We start from the raw sequence: 26,276 nt of genomic DNA on the forward strand, positions 1-26,276 counted from the left end.
GATTAAATAGTTAAATACTTGTGCATTAAAACGAGCATACTGTCCCTTTCTTTCCTTTAGTCATCCCTCTTTATCAGAGCAGGACAATGGTTGACAGGCAGGCTGAGTAAATTCTCAAGATGCCAGAAGCTCAGACCATTGATATAATTCTTCCAACTCTACAAAAAAGCTTACAGAGTCTGTTACTTCTTTGTCCCTTGTGCAGATGTCATGGTGAAATAGGTGTGATCAGAGGCAGAAACAAGAGTAGGCAGGAATGATACTGAAGGCACAATTTTTTTAAAAGAGTAGCACTCGACAGGTCACCTTGATGGGATTAAATTAAGATGATTTCAGGGTAAGATTGTAAAGATATTGCTCTTAATGAACTGGGTTTTGGAGATCTGCTTTGGAGATCAAAGTGACATGGTGTATGTGAAGTTGTTATATTTTTTTAGACACAGCATTTTGCCCAAAGAATGCTATACAGGAGGTAGATGGGGAAGGAAGAGGCAGTGATTATGTGTCTGTGAATGTAAAGTGAATGGAAGTCCTTACTGCTGCCTCTCTGGAAAAGGGAAACCTGCAAAGGTGTTCTTTCTGAATCTATTCATCCAGAGTGGGGCACCATCCCACCTCTAAACCCACAGCTGGTTCTATCAAAGCAACAGTACAGTTGGAAGCCTAGAGGCTAGAGAGTTCACGGCCTATCCATTCAAGACTTTGCCTTACAGGCCTTCCCTCCACCTGGAGAGACAAAACTCTCACCTGGAGGCCTGTAAACTGCAGGTTTCTTGGAAGTGCCTTCATATTTGGAACTGCTCCCTTGCTTTTCTGCAATGCTAACTGCTTGGCTGAGCTTCTCTAGGCCTCCACTGACGGCCTGGGGAGCGCCTTTGTTCATCTGTTCTTTGTTTGCTGTGATGTCTGGCATGAAAGGGTCTGGATTCTCCATCCCACTCTTCTGTGAGATTCTTCGCAGTCGCACTCCGAAAACATTTTCGACATCAACCTTGGTGGATGAAGGACTGTCACCATCATCACGACACTGAGGAATTCCCTCTGTAGAGTAAGCGCCTGTGGAAACGACTGCTTTCTGGGCAGGAACAGTAGTGAACTTGCTAGGTTTGGTAATAGAAGTTGAGGTGCTTTTAGTGAAGTCCCCATAGCCTTGTGTGTATTTCATGGTTTTCTTTGGAGAATCTGGGTGTTCGGGCATGGGCCAGCTGTCAGTATTCTTCTGAGAAATGGTTCCTTCAGCGGCAGCATTGACAGAACTTAAATAAACTTGTTGCTGATAGTCACTCATCAAGAAACCCTGAGTAGACTGACCGGGTGGCTGGTGCTCCTCAGGACAGCTCCACTCCACATTTGCAGAACCTGTTGAAAACATCGGTGGCTGCAACCCAGCTACATCAAAGGCTTGAGAAGGCTGTGTGGAAGGCAGCTGTCCTTCAGACCTCTTCCACTCTTCTGGAAAACTGACAGAGGTTGACACTTTCTGCCTGCGCTCAAGCTTTCCCAGGAGCTGAGAGACGCCCACTGCAGCACTGCTCCATTTCATAGGGGTGCCTTCAGAATATGATAGAACATCCTGTGGCTCTTCGGGCCCTCTGGGTGACTGCGAAGGCTGCTTCACGGGCACGTTCTTCAAAGCGGTGTCTCCCTTGGGTTCATCATCCCAGTTATATAGGAAAGCTTGTTCCTCAAGTTTTGGCTTCAGTAAGGATCTGGAAGGACGGCTTCGACTCCGAAGCGTGGGCTTTGCATAAATGTCAGTTTCGCTAGCAGTGCTCTCTGAAAACATTTGCTCAGTCATGAACTTCATAAGTAACTGGGAGGAAGCCCTGCTATCCTGAGCTTTCTTAGCACTTTCTTGAGCAACAGCACTCTCGAGATGGGAGGGCATTTCCTGAACGTTAGATCCCGTTAAGAATGAGGTGGGAGCTTTGGGAGGCTGTGGCATCCAAGGAACACCTCCCTCCATAGAGGTACTCTCAAAACTTGACGGTGTTTTCTGGACTTGCGGCTTGATAATAGCTTGGGAAAGATTTTTGGAAAGCCATGCCTCCTGAGAAATGCTCCCCTCTTGAGCAACACCTTCTAGACTTGAGGTTTGTTGTTCAAATTCAGGGCCCAACCATGACTGAGGAGCATATTTGGAAGGCATTGACTCGATAGGAATGCCCCATTCTCCAGAAGCTCTCATTGAATCTGGGGAAACGTCTTCCTTGAATCCCGCACTTATTGGGGGCTTGGAATGATGTCTTCCAGGCCTCATCATTACAGAAACATCCTCCTCTGCTCCATAAATCTCTGGATCTACTCTTGGCTGGAAAGGGAATCTAGATGGCGTTAGCTCCATGGTACTGCTCTGTGGCACAGACATACCCACTATCTCAGGAGAGACTGGTTGTTGGACTACTGATCCCATCGAGGGCTGAGAAAGCATTCTGGGAGCTGGTGGCTCAATAGGCATGCCCCATGCTGGTGTTGCAGCACTGTCTGGGGGTACAGAGACTTGTTCAAATGGAGAAGGCGACCATGACTGCAAAGGGTGTCTAGGAGACGTTGGCTCTATGCTGCTGATCTGTTGTACAGATGTGTTCATGGATCCTGTGGAGACTGGTTGTTGGACTACTGATCCCATCGAGGGCTGAGAAGGCATTCTGGGAGCTGGTGGATAAAAAGGAATGGACCAGGCAGCAGGAACATTGCCAGGGGGTACAGACATTTGCTCAAAAGTAGGAGTCAGCCATGGCTGGGAAGGGCATCTGGGAGAATCTGGCTGCTTAGAGATATCCCCTTGGGCCTCAGGGCTGTCTGAACCTGTAAGAACTTTCTTAAATTTAGGACTAGCCTGTGTTTGGAAGATATGTTGAGCAGACGTGGGATCCATGGGGCTGCCCCACTGAGTGGAAGTGCTTGCTGGATCTCGGGTCATCTGTGGCTGGAATTTGGTCTTTACTGAAGGTTGGGGAGGCAGTAGCTCCGCCAAAGTGGTGCCTTGTGCAGAGGCGCTTTCTGAGAACAGTTGACTTTGAGGATTTAGTAATAACTGAGCTGAATACTGGGTATGCAGTGGGCCCATGGAAATGACCTTAGCAGCAACAGCCTCTGATTCTAAAGGCACATTTTGATAAGGCTGTTGCATAGGCTGGGGAAGGGTAGGAGGTACATGCTCCATAGAAGTGTTCCCTTCTAAAGCTGTGCTCTCTGGAGTTGAAAATGATTGCTTCCCGGGGGGGTTTATCCATGGCTGGAAAGAGTGTGCCATAAGCCTTGGATCCATAGAAACCCCTCTTTCAAAAGCAGAAGCCTGATGCTGCATGAAGGGCTGCATTGGGGTCTGAGCAGGAAGGGGCTCCATAGAAACAGGAGGCAGAGGCTCCAGAAAATGACTTCCCTCAAATGCAGCACTTTCTGCACCCAACGGTAATTCCTTCTTCATGCTTGGTCTCATTAAGGACTGGGAAGGGTATCTGGGAGGCTGTGCAGCAACACCCTCTTCAAAAACAGCACTCTCTGGGCCTGCACATGGACATGGCTCAAGTACTGGTCTGACTGGAGGTTGAGAATGGTGTCTGAGAAGCAAGGACTCCATAGACGCCACCTCTTCCATGGTCGAAATATCTGGACTGGAGGAGACATTTTGCTCAACATTGTACCCCACTGGGTGCTTCGAAGCCTTTATAGGAGATGGTGGCTGTATAAAAATGTTCCAGTCATCAGGAACGCCCTCTGGATCTGCAAACACTTGATGTTCAGACTGAGAGCTCCCCCATGACTTGATGGTGTGGCTGGGAGACAGTGGCTGCACAGGTTTGCTCTGTCCTGCAGAAATGTTCACTGAAACGGGGGGTTGCTGCTGAGTAATAGGGCTCACAGTGGGTGGAGAAGTGTGTATGGGGTGCATTGGCATGGCAGAAACACTCGATTCATTTGGAACACTCTTCAAAACCGGGGACACTTCCTGCTGCTCTCTGGACTGACCCCGGGCCTGCTTGGAACTTTCAAGAGACTGCTCTTCATCCGAGCTGGTCAGATCCTCAGAACTTTGGTATCTATCGATGTAACTGCTTGATTCTGTGGAGAATTCCTTTTCTTCAGACTCCTGCAATGTCTGGGGATGCTTCTCGGGAGCCAAATGCTCTCCAGATACAGAATCTAAGATAAAACTTCTTGATTCTGGACATTCTTCATACTCCTCAGAGGACTGGGAGGACTGGGCAGATGTCATCTCCTCACTGCTTCCCGGTTCTTCTGAAGACTTGTCAGAGACTGAGAGGACTTCTCTAGCTTTGGCTTTTCCTGATGACTGGGAGGAATAGCCAAGAGGCTGCTTCTGTTCCGTCTTGTCCACTTCTGCATCTGCATTTTCTGATTTGGGGAAGACATCGTCATCATCCTGAGGGTTCAACGCAAGCTGGAAGGAATGTGGAGGGATCGGCTGCACTTCAGAACTACTCTCGTACTCTGAAGTACTCTTTGAATCAGAAGAGACTGTCCCTGCATTTGGCCACCTTCTGAGAGGAAGAGGCAAAACCTGCATAGAAGCATCACCTGCGGTAGTAACAGTTGAAGCACTTGCTGGAAAGACCCGAAGGCCACCTCTAGGTTGCCTCTCTTTGTGGTAACTTGTGCTCTCCAAAGATAACTCCATTTTGGGTTGAAGCTTTTGCAAACCAACTTTGGATGCTTCTTTCTCTTCTCCATGGACTTGAGGAGGATGCTTATGCTCTTGGGCCTCCACTGCCCTTGAGACAGTGGCTTCTTCTTCACTTGTAGAAGATCTTCTTGCCTGTGGCAACAAAGCATCTCTATCCTTTTTCTTCTTGCTTTCAGAAGACCCTTCCTCACGGCTGGGTGGTGGACCACTAACCCTGGACTCTGCCACATCTGTAGGTCGTGGTGCTGGTGATCTTCGGGTTTCAACATCTCTGTCAGCCATTTTCCCCTTCACATCCCTTTTATCTGCGGGCATCTCCCGAGGAGTAGGACCTTCTGCAGTCGTGATCTGCTCTGTGCCTTGCTTCTCCAGGTAACGCTTCAAGATTGAGTGCTCCCTACCAGCCAACTCTTCACTAGGTGAGGGTTCAGCTTTACTGCCCCGGTCACGCTCTTGAGTGGATTTTACAAGGCTCTTTTCTATGATCCCCAACTCATTTTTGACCCTTCTTCTACGTCTTCTTGGGAAGGATTCTGAAGTCGAATGGCCTGTGCTCGAGGCAGCATCGGTGCTTAGAGTCTGATCCCTTGTCTTCTTATCTTGAGTTTCAGTTTTGTTGCTCTGGTCCTGGCTTGGGGGCCCTGTACCAAATGTAAAAAACAAAGGAGAGATGTGTCTGCTTTTGACTTCCTAAAACACTACTATTCTTCTCTGTCTACATTTGCTACCAAATTCACTGATATAAAGATGCAACTATGCAGAAGACATTGCCTTGATCACTATTAGCTTTAAGCTATGGGGAATGTTTCTATCAAAGGGAAATTTCAGTTCTATGAGCAGATAGTCTTGGGCCGGCTTATTAGCACTTCATCAGTAGTCTGGCTGACCAATAGGTGTGAGATTCAAAATGAGGCAAATTGTGATTTTGTAACAATGATTACATTTGAGAAACCTGACTGGAGCAGGAGCAAGGAGAATTCTCTGTAAATGAATTTTATATTATTATTTTGTGTATGTGGATATTTTTGCCTACATGTATGTCTGTGCACTATGTGTATGCCTGGTGTCTGGAAAGGTCGGAAGAGGGCCTCACATTCCCTGGAACTTGAGTCACAGATATTTGTGAGCCTCCAAGTGAGGAAATTGAACCCAGGTCCTCTGAAAGGGCAGCAATTGCTCTTACTGTCTGATCTGTCTCTCCAACCCAGCAGGGGAAATTTTTTACTTTCTGATTAGTATTCCTACTTTCTATAAAGTACTTATCCAAACTTCTTGAAATGATGTATTATATGGATTCATGCTTTTATTTCAGAAAAATGTCAAAGGAATTATTTGAGAGGTTAGGGTTGTGGCCCCCTTTTCTTCCATTTTCTACCTCCTTGCCTTAAAACAGTACTGTGTAATACACACGTAAAGCAGTTCTTTGAGTACACACCAAGCAGAACTCCCAACATCCCAGCAATTGCATCTGAGCAAGTTTTCGGAACTTTTTCCTATGAAGCTCAGTTTGATCTAGGTGGCAAAGCCCCAATGGCGGTGATTCCTTCTGCACAGACATTGAGTCTGTGGTGCCGCCTAGTGGTTGCAAATGCAGCATACAGAACAGAGAAGAGCTCGGTGTGCTTTTTCTAAGTCAGGCCCTTCCAGTGGAACAGCAACCAAGGTACCCCCAAGGGTATTGATTCAGTTCTAGCTCCATGTATGAAAAATGAGATTACACTGTTAATCTATGTCCCTTCGTTCCTCCTTCTTGTCCTTCTTTGAAAGAGTTTTGTAATGTTTTGTTTTCTGGGGAAGACACGCTTAAAGAAACTACATGAGAAATCATTTGTGGAAAACCCTAACAACCATTCAACTTAGGTGACAGAACCGAAATTTAATTTTGTCAAACACTGCACAAAATTAGCTTGCTATCTAGCTAAAGCTAAAATCCATCCATGCACACGTGAGAACACACAGAGATTTTTCACTCTGGTGGTAACTGTTTGGAAACCGGTGAGGTGATGGCTGCCAAGGATGTCTACCTACAGCTGCACAGAGCTCTGGTAGCCATGGATATGTGAAGTCATTGTGAACAGCAAACCTTCTCTAAACTGGAAGAGAAAGGTAGCTCCTATGAGAATAATGTGGGGGACCCGTTCATATGCTATTGGGGAAGAATGATAAATCGGTTATCACTGACTGCACCCTGTGGAACCCAGCAAGCATATTCATTTGAAAGAACTGAGCATATTTACAAACAACACATCTCTCTAGTCGGGGATTCATTTAGATAGGATAGAAAAGCATGTGTAATCCTCTCCACAAAGCCTGTACAAACATTGCTATTGCCAGTTTAGGTGGAGAATCTCAAGCTGTACTTGTGTGAAACTGTTTTCAGTTAAAAGATTTGTTTTTGTGATTTTTTTAAAGCTGTGTGTATGGGTATATAAATCAGAAAAGGGCCTTAGCCCTTTCCACTAGTAAGCTAGGAAGAAAGAAGAATGACAGAAGGGTCACACAAAGTCTCCACGGGTAGATCCTGCCTCCCTGGGTAGGGGTGAGATGTCCACGAACCTAATGCAGGCATGAGCTTTCATTATTTTTAATTATGCATATGGGTATTGCAGGCAGGTGTCCACAAAGATCACAGGTGTCAGATCCCCCTGGGGCTGGAGTTACATGCAGCTGTGAGCTGCCTTACTTGAGTGCTGAAAACCGAACTGGGGTCCTCTGAAAGAGCGGTACATGCTCGTAACTGCAGAACCCTCACTGAAGCTCCCTTGAATGCATCTGACACTGAAACCTGCAACAGGATCCAGGGTAGCAGGGAATTTTTTGTTTAGAATTCCCACCACACTACTGTGCATTGAAGCCCGAGATCCACGAACTGACAGTAAAGGTATGCTAACCTGTGGGGTCCCTCTTCTTCTCCTTTCCATCTGCTTGTTTTGTCTTAGTTGTAGCCTTTTCTTTAGTCTCCATCGCAGCATGCTGCTCCTCGTGCTTTGCTTTGGCCTAAAACAAAGTTTAAAAGAAAAAAAGCTTCATTCTGATGTCAAGCTCCTTAGGCCTTACATGAGTGAGCTGGGCAGAAGGCAGAATGCCAGAAAGGTTGCACCAAGTCCTCCCATAGTGGAGAACCTGCCTCCCTGGGCTGTGGTGAAATGTCCAGAGGCCTAAAGCATGCATGGGTTGTGGTCTCTCAGTTCCCCTGCTTCTGGAGCTGCTCTCACAACTCATATTTCATCTGTGTTTTAAAGCAAAATTGAGATGTCTTTTGTAATTTTTTTTATTTTCGAGATTATAATATAAAGACAACATTCCTCCATTCCTTCTCCTTCCTCCAAACCCTTCCTCCTTGTTTTCTTTTACATCCATGGCCTCTTTTGTCATTATTATTATTATTATTATTATTATTATTATTATTATTATTATTATTATTATTATTATGTGCGCATATACATGCATTATATTCCTAAATACTACCTGTTCGGTCTATATATGATGTTATTTACATGTATGTTTTCATGGCTGATAATTTGGTATTGATAAAACAGTGCTTTTCCCTGGAGAAAACGATTTCTCCTGATCTTAGCATTCCTTAATTGGCTATAGTTCTTTGTGTAGGGCTGAGGCCTCCCAGCCACTTTGGTACATCTATGGATGTGTCATTGTTCATCTCATGTTTAGGCTGTCATATTAGTAAGTCTTCATGGGTATAGCTTCTGAAAGATAGAGGCAACTTTGAATGAGTACCTGCATTATTTGTACTTTCATGCTCTCTCCTATAAAATATTTGTGTTAGCCAAAGCAGCCCTGTACAAGAACGGAACATCCAGAGGCATCACCATCCCTGACTTCAAGCTCTAGTATAGAGCTATAGTCCTGAAATCAGTTTGGTATTGGCACAAAAATAGACAGGTAGACCAATGGAATCTAATTGAAAACCCTGATATCAACCCACACACCTATGAACACCTGATTTTTGTCAAAGAATCTAAAATAATACAATGAAAAAAAGAAAGCATCTTCAACAAATGGCGCTGGCACTACTGGATGCTGGCATGTAGAAGATTGCAGATAGATCCATATCTATCACCAAAACTCAAGTCCAAGTGGATCAAAGACTTCAACATAAATCCAGTTACACTGAACCTGATAGATGAGAAAGTGAGGAGTAGCCTTAAATACATGTGACTTTTAAGAGAATATTTCTTAAATATTTTTGTTTTTTAAATTATGTATGTGATGTGTCTTTGTGTGTGTCTGTAAGTACCTAAAAAGTCCAAAAGAGGACATTGGATTACTGGAGCTGGGATTACAGGTAATTGTGAGCCACCTGACTTGGGTGCTGAGAACCAAACCTGGGTCTTCGTAAGAGCCACGTGAGTTATCAACCATTGAGCCATCTCTACAGACCCCATTGCCATGATTATCACTTATTAACATTGCCTAAATATAGCTCTGCTTGCTAGTAACTCATGCAGAACTCTGTGGCAATGTGTGGTGGTTTTTGGAAGATCTGAATTCTGAATGACTGGCGTTGCTGAAAGCCTGGTCTCCAGTGAATGAAGGGAGCAGCATGGTAGTTTATAACTCATGGGTCTCAAGTGACGAATAAATAAATGGATCTTCATCCATATTTAGGCTTTAATAACCTCTTCAGAGAACTGAGGTGATTTCCAGGCACCAAACCAATAAGTAGGCTGTACGGGGTTAACTGTTTCAGCTTTCCCCACTCCCTTTTATAGAAGTTTCAAATAGACGGAACATTTCATGTAAGCCACACAAGTTCGCTTGCTCACTGCATGCATCTAGGCCAGGACAGTGCCATATTTACATTACTATCCCTACATGTCCAGACATGGCCCTCAGGTAGCATACGGCCACATGTGGCCAAGAGTATCTATGAATGTGGCCCAACACAAAACCACAAACTTAAGGTATGAGATATTTTGGGTATTTTTTAACAAAGTTCTGAAGCATAAACTTTGTAGATAAGAACGCCATGCCACAATATCCAAAGGTCAGACACATACAGTTTCCTAAAAGCAGAGGGCAGAGGCCAGAGCTCATCTTTACTCACAGTTTAATGCAGAATCTCTGGAAAGACTTACAGACAAGGACATTGTCTTCTTCCTCTTCTGTTTCCGGGGTTTTACAGCTATCTTGTGTTTAGCAGCTGAAGAATCCAAACAGCCTTGAGAGGTGGCTGGGGTGCTGAACCCCGAAATCTGCTGAGTGCTGCTTTGGGAGGATATATCAAGATCTGAGGACAGTTCCGAGGTGCTCTGGAAAGTGGGAAATATACGTGAGTCAATCCATGTAGACCCTGCCACTGCCCTTGAAGCCAGAAATGTTTCTTCCTTGCTGAGGAACGCCTAAGGAAACCTTTTGTGCATGGCTGCCCTCTTTCCTTCCCCTTTCAGTTTAAATACCACACTTTGGTTCCTTTGTAAAAGAAAGTGAGAAATAGGAGGTAACTGGGGATTCTCCCTCATCCAGGAAGCAACCAGGGGCGCTGTAGTACCCTCACAATTAGAACACAAGCACATAGTGGCGTCTATAAGGTGGAATGTTTGTATGTTCACATGCCCCATCTTCCCTTCTTAGTGAGAGGAAGACATCCATTTATGAATGAAATCCCCTGGGGCTTAGGGGCTGCTGCATTGTGGAATTAGGGGGAGGGAGAAAATCCAGTTGGAAGAAGGCCTGTTTGCAAGCTGTGTTTTCATAGAGAGCTCACTAACTATATTTACTGTTCATAGATCCAAAGCTAATGGGAAGACTTGGAACAGACTTTTCCTACCTCCAATAAATCATAGACAAAGACTGTAACCTTGTCCTCATTATGGTTGGCTCCACCTCCCCAAGCTACCTCCCCAAGCTATTTGGTTCTGAGATACCTGGTTCCATTCCTTGGTAGGAACTTTGAAATAGTCCCCTGGGGGAGTATGGGCATAACATTTTCTATGCTTCCAAGAGAAATACCAGAGCTCACTTACTCCTAAGTACCTGCGAAGAAGACTCACTGAATGTGTCATCTTGCTCCTGCACATCAGTAGCACATGGTGTCATGTTTCTTTTGTGTTTATCCACTAAGTCCTTTTCAAAGTAGTGTTGCATGGTGCCAGGGAGCCCTTGGCAAGAGGCAGAGTTCACATGTCCCCACATTTCCTATGATGCTGTATGTCCTGGCATTCACTCTGTAGACCAGGCTGGCCTCAAACTCATAGAGATCTGCCTGCCTCTGCCTCCTGAGTGCTGGAATTAAAGGTGTGCACCACCACTACCCTGCTTCTCTTAACTTCTTTATTCAACTATCATCTATTAATTTATTAACACTTATAATCTGTCCTCATCTTTCTACCATTTACTGATCCAGACACACTGCTGATTTGCTATTCTTCAAACAGTCCAAGCATGCTCTCCAGAGTTCTTTCTACTGATGGCATGTTATCTACCATATCCATAAAGCTAGGTCTCTCCCTTACATAAGGTCTCTGCTCAGAATCTATCTTCTCATTGAAGTCTTCCAAGGCCAACCTATTTAAACATTTTATCACTGATGTATGTGTGTGTGTGTGTGTGTGTGTGTGTTATGCCTTGTGTCCACTTGTGCACCCATGAAGGCCATAGGTCAACACATTAAATGTCCTCCTCTATCACTCTCCACTGTTGTGGAATATTAGTTTAAGATGTGCTACATTTCTTTATGCTGTGGAACATTTGTTTAATGATACAAAGATGTGTTGCATTCTTTTATGCTGCAGTTGTTTAACTCTGTGAAGCTGTGTTACTTTACCTGCTTTAACCACCTGATCAGTCTAATAAAAAAACTGAATGGTCAATAGTAAGGCAGGAGAAGAATAGGCATGGCTGCCAAGCAGAGAGAGTAAGATAAACAGGAGAAGAAATGTAGGCTCAAAAGAAGAGCTAGGAGTGAGGAATGATGGAGACGAGGACAATAGGGGCCAGCCACACAGCCAACAACTAGGCATGGAGTAAGAAGGGAAGAAAGACATATAGAATAAGGAAAGGTAAAAATCTAGAGTCAAGACATAGAAGAAGAGAAACAGGATAATTAAGGTAGAAAAGCTGGCTAGAAACAAATCAAGGCCAGGAATGAATAAGTAGGAATAAATCTCTATGTATTTATTTGGGAGCTGGGTGGCGTGCCCTCAAAGAGTTTTAAAAAACGCCTATACTCCACCTTATTTCTTGACACAAGGTCTCTCAATGAACTCAGAACTTGCCATTTTGGCCAGAATGGCTGGTGAGCCCCTGAAATCCTTCTGTCTTTGTCCCCCCTGCCCCGGCACTGAGGTTACAGATGTATGTGCTGCCACACCTGGCTTTTCCATAGGTTCTGAGTACAGGATCTCATCTTTTTACAGCTATCACTTTAACTGAGCCATCTCCCAAGCTCCAGCTCTGACATTTTACAATCACCTTTCTGGTACCATTTTTTTCCCCTCACACTTTTATCACTGTCTTATATATGTTTTCTTTCCTAATCTTTCACTATCCATATTCCCCATTACAGTTTGAACCCTATAAAGAAGTCTTTTCATTTATTGTATTTGTTTGTTTGTTTGTTTATCTATATATCTATCTATTTATTTATTCAGTACATCTGTATGGATGAACATGAGCATGAGCATAAGGCTAGAGGACAAGTTCAGATGTTGCTCTTCGGGTGATAGCTGCCTTTTCCTTTTGAGAAAGGATCTCTCACTGACCTTGAATTCATGAAATAGGCTAGTAGGGGTAACTGGCAAGCCTCAGGGATCCACCTGTCTCCACCTCTCCAGTGCTAAGATTATAAGTGAATGCCACCACACTTCACTTTTTAAAAAATGAATTCTGAGAGTCAAACTCAAGTCCTTGTGATTATAAGACCAGAAATGTACTAACTGAACCACATACCCAACCCTCACCTTGCCTCTTTATACCGTGTGTCTAAGTGTATAGTTGATGTTTAGCAATGATTTTTCACTGATGAATTACTTGTGTTAAAAGCTTCCACCAGATTCGCCAGTCTGAATATTGGCCAAGCAAGCTCCTCTGTTTCTTGTGTCATTTAGTCACTATTTCCAGTTAAAAGAAAAATATATGGATATGGAAACGCTAAAAGGAAACCATGCAACTTTCTTTGTATAAAAGCCAACTTAGGACCAATTTTCATTCGACTGACCTCCCAAACCTTACAGTATGAACACTACATAATAGCATCTTTTTTTGCTCTAGTGACACTCATTCTATAATATAACAGAAAGATCAGGCTAAGGAAAAACCTGTCAATTTCCGGACTGGGTGTGTAGTAAAGGGAGTTAACTCATTCCCAATCACAGTCAAAGTCAAGAAGCTATCAAATTTAACCACAACTAGTCTTCTCGTGGTAGTTCAACTCTCATTGATCTAAGCACTGACCTACATCTATCCCCCAATTTAAAATAAAAACCAGAAAGCAAAATCACCTGACTATGGGACCTTGCACTCAATCATACCATTCAAACTAGCTCCCAGAGGCTCTTTGAGGCTCACAGTATGTTGTGTGGAAATGGAGTATGTATTTCCTATTTGGATTTATGTATTTCCTTTAACCCATCAGTGGGTTAAACAAAAAGTACATACTCTGGAGATCTGGACAGTATTTCTTAGCATCAGATTCAGGGACACACACACATATTAAAATCATCAAGAAATGAGTATTAAAAGGTACATTTTGGGGAACACACCAAGACTGGTGTATCTCAGTGGTAGAGCATGTGTTCAACACGTGAAAGCGCCTGAGTTCAATCTCCAGTTCCAAAATCAAAATAAAAGAGACCTGAGGGATAAGAATATCAGGCAATAGGCCCTAGAATGGCTTGACAGACTCTGAATTTTTTTGTTTTTTACGAGACAGGGTTTCTCTGTATTGTTTCGGAGGCTATCGGTCCAGCCCGGCCTCGAACTCACAGAGATCCACCTGCCTCTGCCTCCCGAGTACTGGGATTAAAGGCGTGCGCCACCATCGCCCGGCCAGTCAGACTCTGAATTTTATTTTAGGTATTTTAGGGCCAGAGTAAAGAATAAGAACTGACAACTGATCTGAAAATCTTCAAATGAAAGCACATGGAGTTCATAAATAATCCTATGAATTGTCTTAGAGGTCCCTTCGTATGCCTCATCTCTTCCCTCAAGCATATTGTTTAGTGTCTCCTTAGAAAAGTTACCAAGGGAGTCAATCATAAGATAGTTTGAGTTACCTGGGAAGAACAAATCTCATGCCCTTCTGGAAGGACTCTGAAAGGAAAGGTGAGTAAAGAGAATGGTACTCAGACCAGCTCGCACTCTATGTACCCATGTACAGTGTTAAGATATATGGAGCTGTTTTCCTCTCTTCTGTGTGTAAGAGGGGATTTGAATACAGGCATCCTTCCTGGGGAAGAAAGCTGGTTTATGGCTTCAGGCAAAGAAGTCCTGGTTGGTAGGGATTGGACTGGACATCCTTGCTATTAGCTAGATTAATGGAGGTGCTTTGAAAAATTAAAACACATTTCATTTCCATTTTCCCTCCTGTCAAGTATCTAGACCCAACAGGAAGCATCTCAGTCAATAATGTGAAGGGATATGAAGAACCAGCCTACCTCCATCATAGGCTCAAAAGCCATTTATAGTAAAGACAAACTATGTTCATTATTGTTTATGATTAAACCTGATTCTCAAGGATTGTATTATGCCCTGCCTATAGCCTTAACTACAAATGGCTCTGTATTGCCTGTTCCAAGAAAGGAAATTATGTTTATAACCATCTTGCAGCACTACCTTTGTTCCAAAAGGTTATATGACCACCTATGACAACCTATTTTTATGACTACCTTGTTATGTTCACATTGCAATTATGTCTATGCTTCAGGTGGTTGTTAGGACTAACTTGCTATGCTTATGTTCTGCTCCTGTAACACTGCCTATTTTGCCCACCAAATCTCCCATTTGGAAACCCCCTATCCCTGAACAATAAAATAGCCATGTTTTCATCACATCCAATGCCGACGTCTTGATGCCTGCCTTAGGGAGAGGCAGCCTGTGTACACGAATACAAAAGTTTGCTTTAATTAATTGCTTACAAAAATTAATCTGGCCATGGTGATTTGAGTCGATGGTCTTTTTCTTCCCATTTTTGGAATTAACAGGTAGAAAGCAGCTGGGTTGGCTTCTTAGGATGTTAAGTAAGAATAATAGTCATGAGCTATAGCACAGTCTGTAAGCCCAGCAATTGAAAGACTGCAGCAGGAGGATTTGGAGTGCATGGCCAGCCTAGGCTATATGGTGAGAGCCAACCCTTAAAAATTGGAAAACCTAACTGGGATTGACATGTAAAATTGACATGTAAAACGAGCTTGTTTCTAATTTAAATAAAAAAATTTAAAAATGGAAAACCTATGGACTATTAGGTCCATGTTTCATCAAACAAAGTGAAGGTTGGCACTTTGTGGAAAATATAGTCTGCAGCTATCCAGGGGGGTCTCACACTGAGATGCTGTGGAGCCTGATCTGTGTGAGCCAAGGCTGTAAAGTACACTTCCTTGGTAATGTCTCCAGAGGAAGCACAGATCTCGGTGGAAAAACAGTTATCAGTAAGAAATGTTTGTGCTAAGATATACGGGCACCGGGTGTAAGAATTACTATTGACTGGTAGATTGTCTTTTTTGTTTATTCTCTGGGTGTGCTAAAGAAATGTATGTCCCCATTCCTGATAATGCCTACTCAGCTACAGATTAATTCAAATTCTTGGTACATAAAGACTGCTGAGGTCAATACTTTTCCAATTTCAACATTCTAGGTAGTGGAAGTTCCGATGTAGCCTTCATCCTCCCTCCTAATACAATTGTTTCAATTTCTTAACTCAAATAGAAAATAAGAACATGAAGCATGTGGCTGAGTGCACCAGTGGCAAAACATGTGCTCCGTGAACATGAGACCCTGGGTCTCTCTCTCTCTCTCTCTCTCTCTCTCTCTCTCTCTCTCTCTCTCTCTCTCTCTCTCTCTCTCTCTCTCTCTCTCTCTCTCTCTCTCTCCTCTCTCTCTCTCTGTGTAATTAAATAGCACTTAATTTGAGATTATGACCATACCATTTCCTGACTCAAGTTTCCTAACCTTTTTAAGTCTCAATCAATAATAAAGACTTTGATGTGTCACTGCAAAGATTAAATAAGATGACACATGAGAAGTACTTAGCACAGTGCCTTTCACACACACACACACACACAAACTTTATATAGTCCATATTTAACATGTTGAAGGTAAGACAGTTGTCAGCTTCCCTGTTGCATTAGCTAATGAATAATGTCTTTGCTACTGTCAGATATTGATTGTTCAAGTTTACAGGACTGCTAAAGGTTACCTGGCTCAACGATAAGTACAATGGAATATGGGTAGGATTCCCGGGTTCAAGTTTCAGCCTTATCTCTGATCAGCTCTGTGGCCTTGTCCAAATCGTTTCACCTTCTGAAACTAACTTGTTTCATCTAAAATGAGCAGGTAGTATCTTTCCTTTCACATCTTACTTAAAGTCTTATAAAGAAAGCCAAGTGCTCTGTAAACTGCCAGTTTCCATATGATAATTGGAGGTGCTATTCCACTCTCCTCTGATTTTCACATGAATTTAACAAAGAATGCTCTGCGTTTCAGAGACTTAGAAATGTTATGAGTGAATTAATTGTGAAGAAAGTCACCAAAAATAACACAAGAATCGTGATGGGAAGGAAGCAACTGTGTGACGAACTAAAAGAACTCCATTAGCCAACATAACGGAAGAACTGAAAACAACCTGCTAACACAAAAATATTTACCCTTCATTGGAACTAAGGCTGGGCTGGTTAATCAGCTGATATTAACCTGTTCCACCCTGTTCACAAGTGAGAACAGTTATTTGGTCCTATGTGCATGACTTCTTTCCCATTCAATTATTTTTCATCTTAAACACAATACTGAAAACAGATATCTACTACTGCATCATGCCTGGAGATGACCAAAGTTTTGGGAATGATGAGGTGCTGGGAAGCCTTAGGCAAGCCGATCCCCTGCTTAAAGTGTAAGGTGAATTACTCCCTGCTCAAGTCCAAATATCTACTAGGAGATGTTTGGATTCCTCTGCATGACAAACACTGAGATCAGACCCAGAGTCACATGTCATATGTTATGTGCAGAAATACCTCTTCGTGCTCACTGCCTTTCTTGCCTAATGCAAAGAACTGGAGCCCCTACCCTACTAGAGGCCTAAAACAGCAGAAAATCACGTGCTTTGAAAATTGGAGCTGAAACATCTCTCTCCGTCTAAGGACTTGGAAGAAGAAGCTGTGGTGGCAATCACTTAAGTAAGTCCCAATTCCATCCCAGGGGGCTCTGTCATTGTTTACTCTGACCTATCTAGATGTTTTCTACTCTGCTTAGTTTCCTTCTTGCTGGTCAGTGAGAAAACAATGGGAACTGGGTTTGTGGGGAAGCATCTGGGGAGTCACCACACAGGTACTGGGTTTCCGTTTGAGAGAACCAAACAAGCTCTAGACCTATATAGTGATGGTGGGGATATGTAATCCCACCAAATCCCACTCTAAAGTAGTTTGCATGATTAATTTTACGTTAACCACATTTTCCCACAATAAGAAATGGTATCTAATTCAATCCTTCCACCAACTCAGACTGCCCATTCCAATCCATCTTATTTAGTGGGGCTCTGCAGAAAATAGTCATAACTCAATTCCATACATTAACGATTTCCCATCCACTTACTGTCAGTCTGTGCTTTAACTTTAGTCTAACCTAATTTCTTATGTAGCCAAAGGCTGCTTTTCTTCATGCAACCTTTTTTTTTAAGTTGGGTCCTTGCAAATGCTACGTTACATCCCCAGATGATTTACAGGATCGTTTAACAACAAAATAGTTTTATTCGACAGGCTAGTTATTTTTGGTATAAATTATGTTCTGTTTACTTTTAGTTCCCAGTATTAATGACTTCAAATTCTGAATCCATCTAAGTTCACAACAACAATTAAGGTAAACACAAAATTAATTTGATAATGGAGATGTTAATATGAGTAAAATCTACTAATTTGACAACTGTTAATGGATGCTACTTGGTCCACAGATCTAAACACACAAAACATATATGAATGCATGCACACTAGTCTGCCAACTGCCTTTTATTAAAGTAGACAGAACATATTACATTACCTAACCTCTGGCTTCTTTTATTTAAAAGTGTACAGTGTTTGTTTCTATTAAAGAAGTTCCATTTTAGTGTTTATAAAATAGCTGAACATATCCACAAACTATTATGGATTTCAGAAACAATGTCTTTCATTGTTTATGAGTTAAACTGGTGATTATCTGGTTTCTAAAACTGAATGGAAAATGTAAACCATAATGCAACACAAAAGCCAAGAGTGGCAGTTTTTTTTTTCCAAACAAAATGCCATTCCGGTTTGCCCCTGGAGTTGAAGCATTATGTCTTTGACAGGCAGCCACCCTTGAACCTATCTATCCCCGAGAGTAGAACTAATATTCACCTTCCTTGTTGTTGATGAACAGTGTGATGAAGATATCCCTTTGGAGCTCGTGGGTGTGTTGTCATCAGCTGTCTCCAAGTCCTTGGAGACTTTCTCAGATCGGATAGCACTGGGGCTGATGCTGAGTTTCCGGGAGCGTGGAGATGGGGTCTATAAAAAGGGAGAATGGATGAGATTCAACCTTGGGTGTTTTCCCTAGGTTACTAGTGTTCTTTTGTTACTTAACTGGTGGAAGACTGACAAGCCAAAGAGAAAAATATGACATATATAAAAAATGCCATAATGAAATCTAGTGTTGTGTAAAATTAATAAGTGCTAATAAGGACTGAGAAATGGCTCAGTAGGTAAAAGTGCCCACCATACAAAGATGAGGATCTGAGTTAAAGTCCCTAGAACTTATGTAAAATTAGGATGGGTAGCAGAAGCATCTGGAATGCCACTGCCTTGATGGCAAGATGGGAGTCAAAGAAAAGAGAATCTCTGCAAAGTTGAAGGTCAGTTAGCCTGATGTATACGACAGAAGAGAAGCAAAGACTGAGAGAATCTCTGAAAAGGTGAAGGTCAGTTAGCCTGATGTATACGACAGAAGAGAAGCAAAGACTGTCTGAAACAAGGGTGGTCTGAAAGGCAAGAATCAACACCTAAGGTTGTGAGTTTATTCTCTAACTTCTACAAATGGGCCTTGAATGTGTGTGTGTGTGTGTATGTGTGTGTGCTTGTGTGTGAATAATCCCCATGAAGCCTCCATCAATGTCTAAGCTTAAAGTGCTGTGTTGTATGCAATTTGAATAAAAAGGCCCCCACAGGCTCATATATCTGAATGCTTAGTCATCAGGGAATGTGTGTGTGTGTGTGTGTGTGTGTGTGTGTGTGTGTGTGTGCCTGTATGTATGTATGCCTTTATGTACACATATGCACATCAAATAATAACTGAAAAGTAGACTCAGGAAGGAATTTCCTGCCTCCTTGCCTTCGAATCTAATGCCTACTTAAATCAAAGACCAGCAGTCTTGGTTTTGACTCTGGGTTTCTGCACACTTTTGCCAATCCCCAAACAAAGTCAGAAACTTCAAATTTCTTAAGTGGTTAAAGCCATCGTCTTGGTTTTAGCCCCTTCTTTGAATTTTGGCCATGTAGTTGGAGTCTAGTGCTTACAGAAGCAAATCTTGAGATTATGATCTGAGATTGACTTCCATACTACAATCTCTATCCCTTTTGCTCCAAGAATTGCCTGAGCTGAATCTTGACAATATTCATTTCTTGTCCTCATATTATTAAGGTTGATTTTTCTGGGAATGTTAAAGAAAGGTCTAGAGACCTAATACTGGGTGTGAGACTCAATGATACAGTCTTACAGAGCATGAAGGACAAGTTCTGGGTTTCCTCTTGAGCATCAGATAAATAAACAAACAAATAAATAAATAAAATTTAGAATATACAGTGGTGCTGAGGGTGATTTGAACTATGGGTGCCTGGCTCAAGAGGTTTCAGAGAAGAAGAATATTAGTATGCTGCTATTCTTATGATATTTTGGTGAAGAATGTGGCTGATTTCTGCCCTTGTACAAAAAATGCCTGAGGCTAAATCAAAGAATTATGGATTAACAACTTTAACAGATAATATTTTTAAACAACCTAGCATTGACTGTGTTGAATGGTTATCAGTGTTTGCTCTTATGCAGCTCTATAACGAAAACAAGCTGTACAAGGAAAAGGACCAGGAAGTGTAAACAGATTAAACCCTAAGGCTAAGTGAAATAAAGGGAGTGGTGACCTCAGAGGAAGATCCCACCCAGCTAAACTGTCAACTTGTGAAAATGAATTAAAGAAAAATTTAGGGTCAGGAGTGGTGGGGGACACCTTCAGTCCCAGCACTCAGAAGGCTGAGGCTGACAAATCTCGGAGTTCAAGGCCAGCATGGTGTACACAGCTAGTTCTATGACAGCCAAGCTTAGGCTGTGAAGGAAACCATTGAAAACAGAAAGCTGGTGAAAATGTATTTGAACAAGGGAGCCATGTTCCAGCCCCAGCAAGTAGATGAACTTTGCAGCTTCTGCCACATAGTTCTGGCTTTAGGGTCAAGGATAGAAGAGAGGGATTATGGAATCTCCCTCCACAGCTAAAGAAAGCTTCTGAGGCCAGGTGTGTGGCAGGGTGTCCCTGCATGGAGGCCCAGAGAGACCACTGTGTGAAGCTATGAAGGTGAGGCCTGGATTACCTTGGAGACCCCAAAATCTTGGAGATGTCATAACTGTGTACCTGCCAAGAAGAGCTGCTAACAGGGAGTGGAACAGGCCCAAGACAGAAAAGTGTGTTGCCATCAACAAGCTGAAAGGAGTTGGGGATCTGAAGAGCATTTTTGACATCAGACATGGAGTCGCAGAGTGTGAAGTCTGCCCAGCTGGTTTTTGGTCCTGCTTTGGTTCAATACTTCCTCGCTATCCTCCTTTATCTCATTTTTAGGACAGAGATGTATATCCTGTGCCATTATATGTTGGACCTGTGTGATCTGATTTTTGAGTTTGATTTTGCAGAGGATTAAAAAATTAAGAGACTGGATGAATCTCAGCAGAAGCTTGGAACATTAAACATTTAAATAAGTTTGAGACTGTTGTAGATTAGGGGGGGCATTTGAAGTTGGGCTATGACATGGCTACAAGTGTACGGGAACTTGGGAGTGGAATGTGGTAGTTTGAATGAAAATGGCCCCCACAGGCACATAGGGAGTGACAGCATTAGGAAGTATGGCTTTGTTTGAGTAGATGTGGCCTTGTTGGAGGAAGTATGTCACTATGGGAGCAGGCTTTGAGTCATATACGCTTAAGCTATGCCCATTGTGGCACACAGTCTGTCCTGCTACCTGTGGATCAAGATGTACAATTCTCAGCTCCTTCTCCACCACCATGCCTGCCTGAATACTGCCATGATTGTCTCCATGACAATAGTGAACTAAACCTCTGAAACTGTAAGCAAGCCCCAATTAAATGTTTTCCTTCATAAGAGTTTCCATGGTCATGGTTCATCACAACAATAGAAACCCTGACTAAGACGACCTATCCGGCTTAGCTGCCCATGTTCTAAACATTTCCATGGTATTACCTCAGCAACCTTGGAACCCGAAACCCAGAGTTCACTTTTGGTATCATAGCGTCTCACAGATCCACTCAAAGCTCCCAGGACATCAGTTCCTGAGATTCTAGGCAGAATTCTGGAAATAGAAGATTTCTGTGGGAGAGAAAGCCTGGGTTGGTATGCTAGCACATAATTAGCAAACTCTCTACTGTCAAAATAATGATGGTATCCTTAGAGTGTGTTAAGTAAGTACACTAACAGCTGCCAACACTCTATGTTGGCCACGTTATATAGCTTTACACCTATTTACATATTACATTATTTGATATTTAAGATATTGCTGTGAAATAGAATTAGCTGATAAGCAGAATCAAATCCCTCTCTACTTTGAGGAGGGGTAGGATAGAAGAATAATGCCTAATTGGACTGAGGTCAAGTTCATTGTTACCTTCCGTGATCTGCTTCTCTTGTCCTTAGGAGAAGACAGCAATTTGCTTGCTGGTTTTTCAGGTTCAGGCTCCAAACAGAAGACACTATCATGGGATATGGCCTTGTTTCCCATGCTGCTCTTAGGCCTACATGGAAAGGAAAAGTCTTTTAAAAGCAGCCCAAAGAATTAAAACTCAAAGAACAAGGTATTTTCATGATAGAGATACCAGAGCCAGTTCAGAAAGAGTACAGAGATACATGTGTGCTGAAACATAAATCAGTCTATGAGATATGGAGTGAGAGAGAATACATAAAGAAAAGTACATAGTATGTACATACAGTGGTGGTTTGAAAGTGGCTCCCAAAGTGAGTGGCACAATTAGGAGGTATGGCCTTGTAAGAGTAAGTGTGGCCTTGTTGGAGGAAGTGTATCACAACAGGGGTGGGCTATCAGGTCTCATTTGTTCAAGCCACGCCCAGTGTCACAATTCACTTCGTGTTGTCTGAAAGTCAAAGTGCATTATATTTATGTAGAATAGTCCTAAGCACAAAATAAAGGGTTATATAGACTTATCTGGAAGTGGCCTCTTTGGTGACAGAATTTTCTGAAGAAATACTTCCTTTTTCACTTTTTCTTTATTTTTATTTTTACATCACAGCCAAAGTTTCCCCTTCCTCCTCTCCTCTCCTAGTTCCTCCACCCTCTATGTTACCCCCACTCGTCCTCCTGTGTTTCTCTTCAGAAAAGGGGGGCCTCCCATGGATATCAGCCAGCTGTGGAATATAACATGGAAACTCTTCTGTTAGAGCTGGATGAGACAATCTGGTAGGAGGAAAGGGTCCCCAAAACAGTCAACAGAGTGAGATACAGTCCCTGCTTACATTATTAGGAGTCTCACAGGAAGATCAAGCTACACAACTGTAACATATATGCCTAGGTCAGTCCCATGCAGGCTCCCTGGTTGCCGCTTCAGTCTCTGTGAGTCCCTGTGAGCCCAGGTTAGTTGATTCTGTGAGTTTTCTTGTAGTGTCCTTGACCCCACTGGCCCCTACAATCCTTCCTCCCCCTCTTCTACAGGATTCCCCAAGTTCTGCCTAATACTTGGCTGCGGGTCTCTGCATCTGTTTCCATCAGTTGCAGGATGAATCCACATAAATATAATTGTGTAATTTTCCTGCTATGGAATATGCTCATTGCTAAGAATAAAGCTGATTGGCTAATAGCAGGGCATAAAGAGATGGGCAAGACAGACTGACACAGGGAGAATGTTGGGAGAGAAGGGTGGTGTCAGGGCAGTCATGGCATATGCCAGCCAACTGATAAATAAACAGGATGTGTAGAAAATAAGGTAATAAGCCATGAGCCACGTGGTAAAATGTGGATTAATGAAAATGTGTTAATTTAAATTTAAGAGCTAGTTAGTAATAATCCTGAGCTATCAGCCAAGCATTTATAATATAAGCCTCTATGTGGTTATTTGGAAGCAATTCCTGGAACAGTCAAACTCTGCCTATACTTCCCCCTTCCCCCCTTATTCCCTTTAATCCTTCCTATGCTCCCTTCCTTCCCTCTCAAATTCGGAACCATTTTATTTATTTACTGTTGTTACATATCTACATAAATATATGAATAAATATATAAGCACAACCTGCTGAGTCCACTTACTGTTGCTTGTTTGCATATATTTTCAGGGAAGACCACTTGAGATTCAATAACCAGCTAGCGTTACTAACCCCTCCAACTCCTATACTTTTCTACTTCTCCCTCTCCTCTTCATGTCCCCTTTTTAAATTTACTGTCTCTAATTAGTGCTTCCCGTATACACAAGGGTGTGGGGCCATCTACTGGGGCATAGTAAACCTTCAAAAGGCCACACCTCTTAAGAAAACTGATATTCTCTAGTAGCCATCAACTCCACAAGGGATAGAGTCTTGTGCCCCCCTCCTCAACTCATGCTGGAATGGTGACTATAAAGCCCTGCTTTGTTTAAGCTGGGAGTTGCAATCCCATTTGGGTTTACATAATTGAAAACATGAAATGGTTGAAAAATAATTTGAAATCAACTGAATGATGAATCTGAAGTGTTTCTGGCAGTGTTCATTCATGTTGCATGATGTGTTTTCACTGCACTCTTGGTCTTGAACACACAACACATGCACTTGTACTCCTCATGCCACACAGTGCCAATGAACACTATTGGAAACACCTGAGCTCAGATTTGAGACTGGTATATGATAAGAGTTTCAGCATTTTTATTGTATTTACAGTGTTTTCTACTTTTATGGACACACAATGGCTCAATGATAGGAAAACAAGTATTTTCCTACTACCATGCTTCAACATGGAATTATCAAACCAGTATGTCTTTTGATTGTACTGTGTTAACATGTTTGATTTTTGTATTTGTTAGTTGCACGAGACAGGATCTCACCATGTAGCCTTGGATAGCCTGAAACTTGCTATGCAGACCAACCTGGCATCAAACTCATTAAGATCACCCTGCCTCTGCCTCCTGAGTCCTGGCCTTATGGCTTGTGCTATCACACCCAGCTGGCTATAAGTTTTATGACTGACTGATTGTTCAGATGGTTGAAAATTCCGATCTCTCTTCCAAACACTTGAGGGGCATTCTCTAAGGTATTTGTGCTAGTGTATTAAGCAAGGTATAAAGGCAAGGAGTGATCTTCAGACTCTTAATTTATGCTCCTTGCCAAGGTCCCTCCCCCCTTATGTCTCTCTCAACATTTCTTAGTGTGGTTGTGATAATTTGAATGGAATTGGTTCCCATAATCTCATAGGGAGTGGCAGTGTTAGGAGGGGTGGCTTTGTTGGAGTAAGTATAGCCTTGTTGGAGGAACTGTGTCACTGCAGAGGCAGGCTTGAGATCTCATATGCTCAAGCCATGCAGTGTCTCAGACCACTTCCTGCTGCCTGTGAGTCAAGATGTATTAACTTTCAGCTCCTTCTCCAGCACCACATCTGCCTACATGCTGCCATGCCCCACCATGATGATAATGAACTAAACCTCTGACCTATAAGCCACCCCTAATTAAATATTTTCTTTTATAAGAGTTGCCATGGTCATGGTGTCTCTTCACAGCAACAGAAACCCTAACTAAGACAGTGGTAAATACAGCAGAGTAAAAGGACTATTTTGGAGTGAGAAGTTACTATTTTTTAAAAATAGCCATTACCAATTTGCAGAAACAATGCAGGGTAAACCACACAGTCCCTCCATGCCCCCACGACTTTGTTGTATACTCAGGCTTCTTCTAGTCTTACTTTCAACTCTGAGGCAATATTCTACAATGGCATTCCTTCTAAGGTATGAAATAAGCCCCTTTGCCCAACACCCTTCCCCTCGGCAAAGTTACCTGAAAGTCCTTATTGTGGATACACTCATCAAAGAACCATAAATATTTTAATGCCATAATGTCATGGGAAGTGTTTGGGAGAATGTTAGCAGGGCAGAACCTAGGAGAATGGCTAGGAGCAATGGTGAAGTCTGTGTGGCACCTCCAGATGTCTTCAGTTTAACGCCATGACAATTGACCAAAGTATTCCATAGAGGGATATCCGATGAAAGAGAAAGATGATGTTGAAATCGGAACACCACATATAAAAATGTGAATAGGTGTGAATGAGTGACTGAGAAAACAGCTTTCCCCATATCTGTGTGACTACAAAATGTTCTGAGGAGGAATGAAAGATGGATTGAGCGTGCTAACTTGTTTGTGTATTTTAAGCAACAAAAGATTTTATGCTTAAGCTCTTGTATGCTAAAAAAATGCCACTTTGCCTGAGATTTTATTACTTAGAGATCTAGGCTCCATTTTTTGGATCCGTAGCCTAGGGATGAGTTAAGCAAACCAGGCCAAAAGACCAAACCTCTGCATGGCATGGGCCATCCTGACTTTATGAAATGGGCCACGAGCTCCTCGTGGGCAATGGGTGTGAAGTCTGATTATTCTACCTGCCTATGCCTGTTCTGGATCCAGCCCTGACCACCATACCCCCTGCTCCCATCTGGGCTTACTTGTTCTCCACCACTTGGACTTCCAGAACTGGCTTTACACTGCTGCTGGAAAACCTTGTCTTTAGCCCTCTTACTTCCACGACATCTTCCAGTTCTTTCTTCTTCTTCTTGCCGAAAAAGTTCCTGAAGGCTTTAAACTTGGATTTCTTCTTTCCTGGGGGTGAGAAATGGATGTGAGGCCAAGTATGATGGAGGAAGTGAAGGTAGGGGTGTGGTAGTGTCAGGTCCTTCGCAGGTTTCGTCTCTGGTAGCCACAGTACCATTCATTTGTTTGTAATGCCCTTAAAAACTCATTAAGCAACTGTCTGGAATACTGTGTTAAGGAACAACCCAGCCACAGCTTTAGGTCTTAAGGCAGCCTCAATCCAGGCCAAATTGATAGAGTACCCTTTTGCTTGTCAATTTCAATGACTGAGAAAGCTCATATGCATTTTATTTTTGGCTTTCATCCTTCTACATTTTATTTTATTTGAGTTTGTTGAAGGGAAGGAGCAGAATGTCATTATAGAGACAGAGCAGCTGGCCTTGAAATCATGATCCTCCTACTGACATT

At 42.6% G+C, this 26,276-nt stretch overlaps 1 protein-coding gene across 1 annotated transcript in view; it reads right to left on the reverse strand.

Annotated features, from left to right (window-relative positions):
- Kiaa1210 (KIAA1210 ortholog) overlaps positions 1–26,276 on the reverse strand; it is a 44,532-nt gene that overhangs the window by 12,995 nt on the left and 5,261 nt on the right. The window contains exons 2-8 of the mRNA XM_040744546.1: positions 25,724–25,877; positions 21,706–21,832; positions 21,285–21,410; positions 18,187–18,336; positions 9,748–9,921; positions 7,540–7,645; positions 748–5,289 (exon numbers count right to left, since the gene is read on the reverse strand). Coding sequence (XP_040600480.1) covers positions 748–5,289; positions 7,540–7,645; positions 9,748–9,921; positions 18,187–18,336; positions 21,285–21,410; positions 21,706–21,832; positions 25,724–25,877 — 5,379 coding nt within the window. The remainder of the gene's footprint in view (positions 1–747; positions 5,290–7,539; positions 7,646–9,747; positions 9,922–18,186; positions 18,337–21,284; positions 21,411–21,705; positions 21,833–25,723; positions 25,878–26,276) is intronic.

Source organism: Mesocricetus auratus, unplaced genomic scaffold (assembly GCF_017639785.1).
Source record: "Mesocricetus auratus isolate SY011 unplaced genomic scaffold, BCM_Maur_2.0 Super-Scaffold_100003, whole genome shotgun sequence".
NCBI classification, from domain to species: domain Eukaryota; kingdom Metazoa; phylum Chordata; class Mammalia; order Rodentia; family Cricetidae; genus Mesocricetus; species Mesocricetus auratus.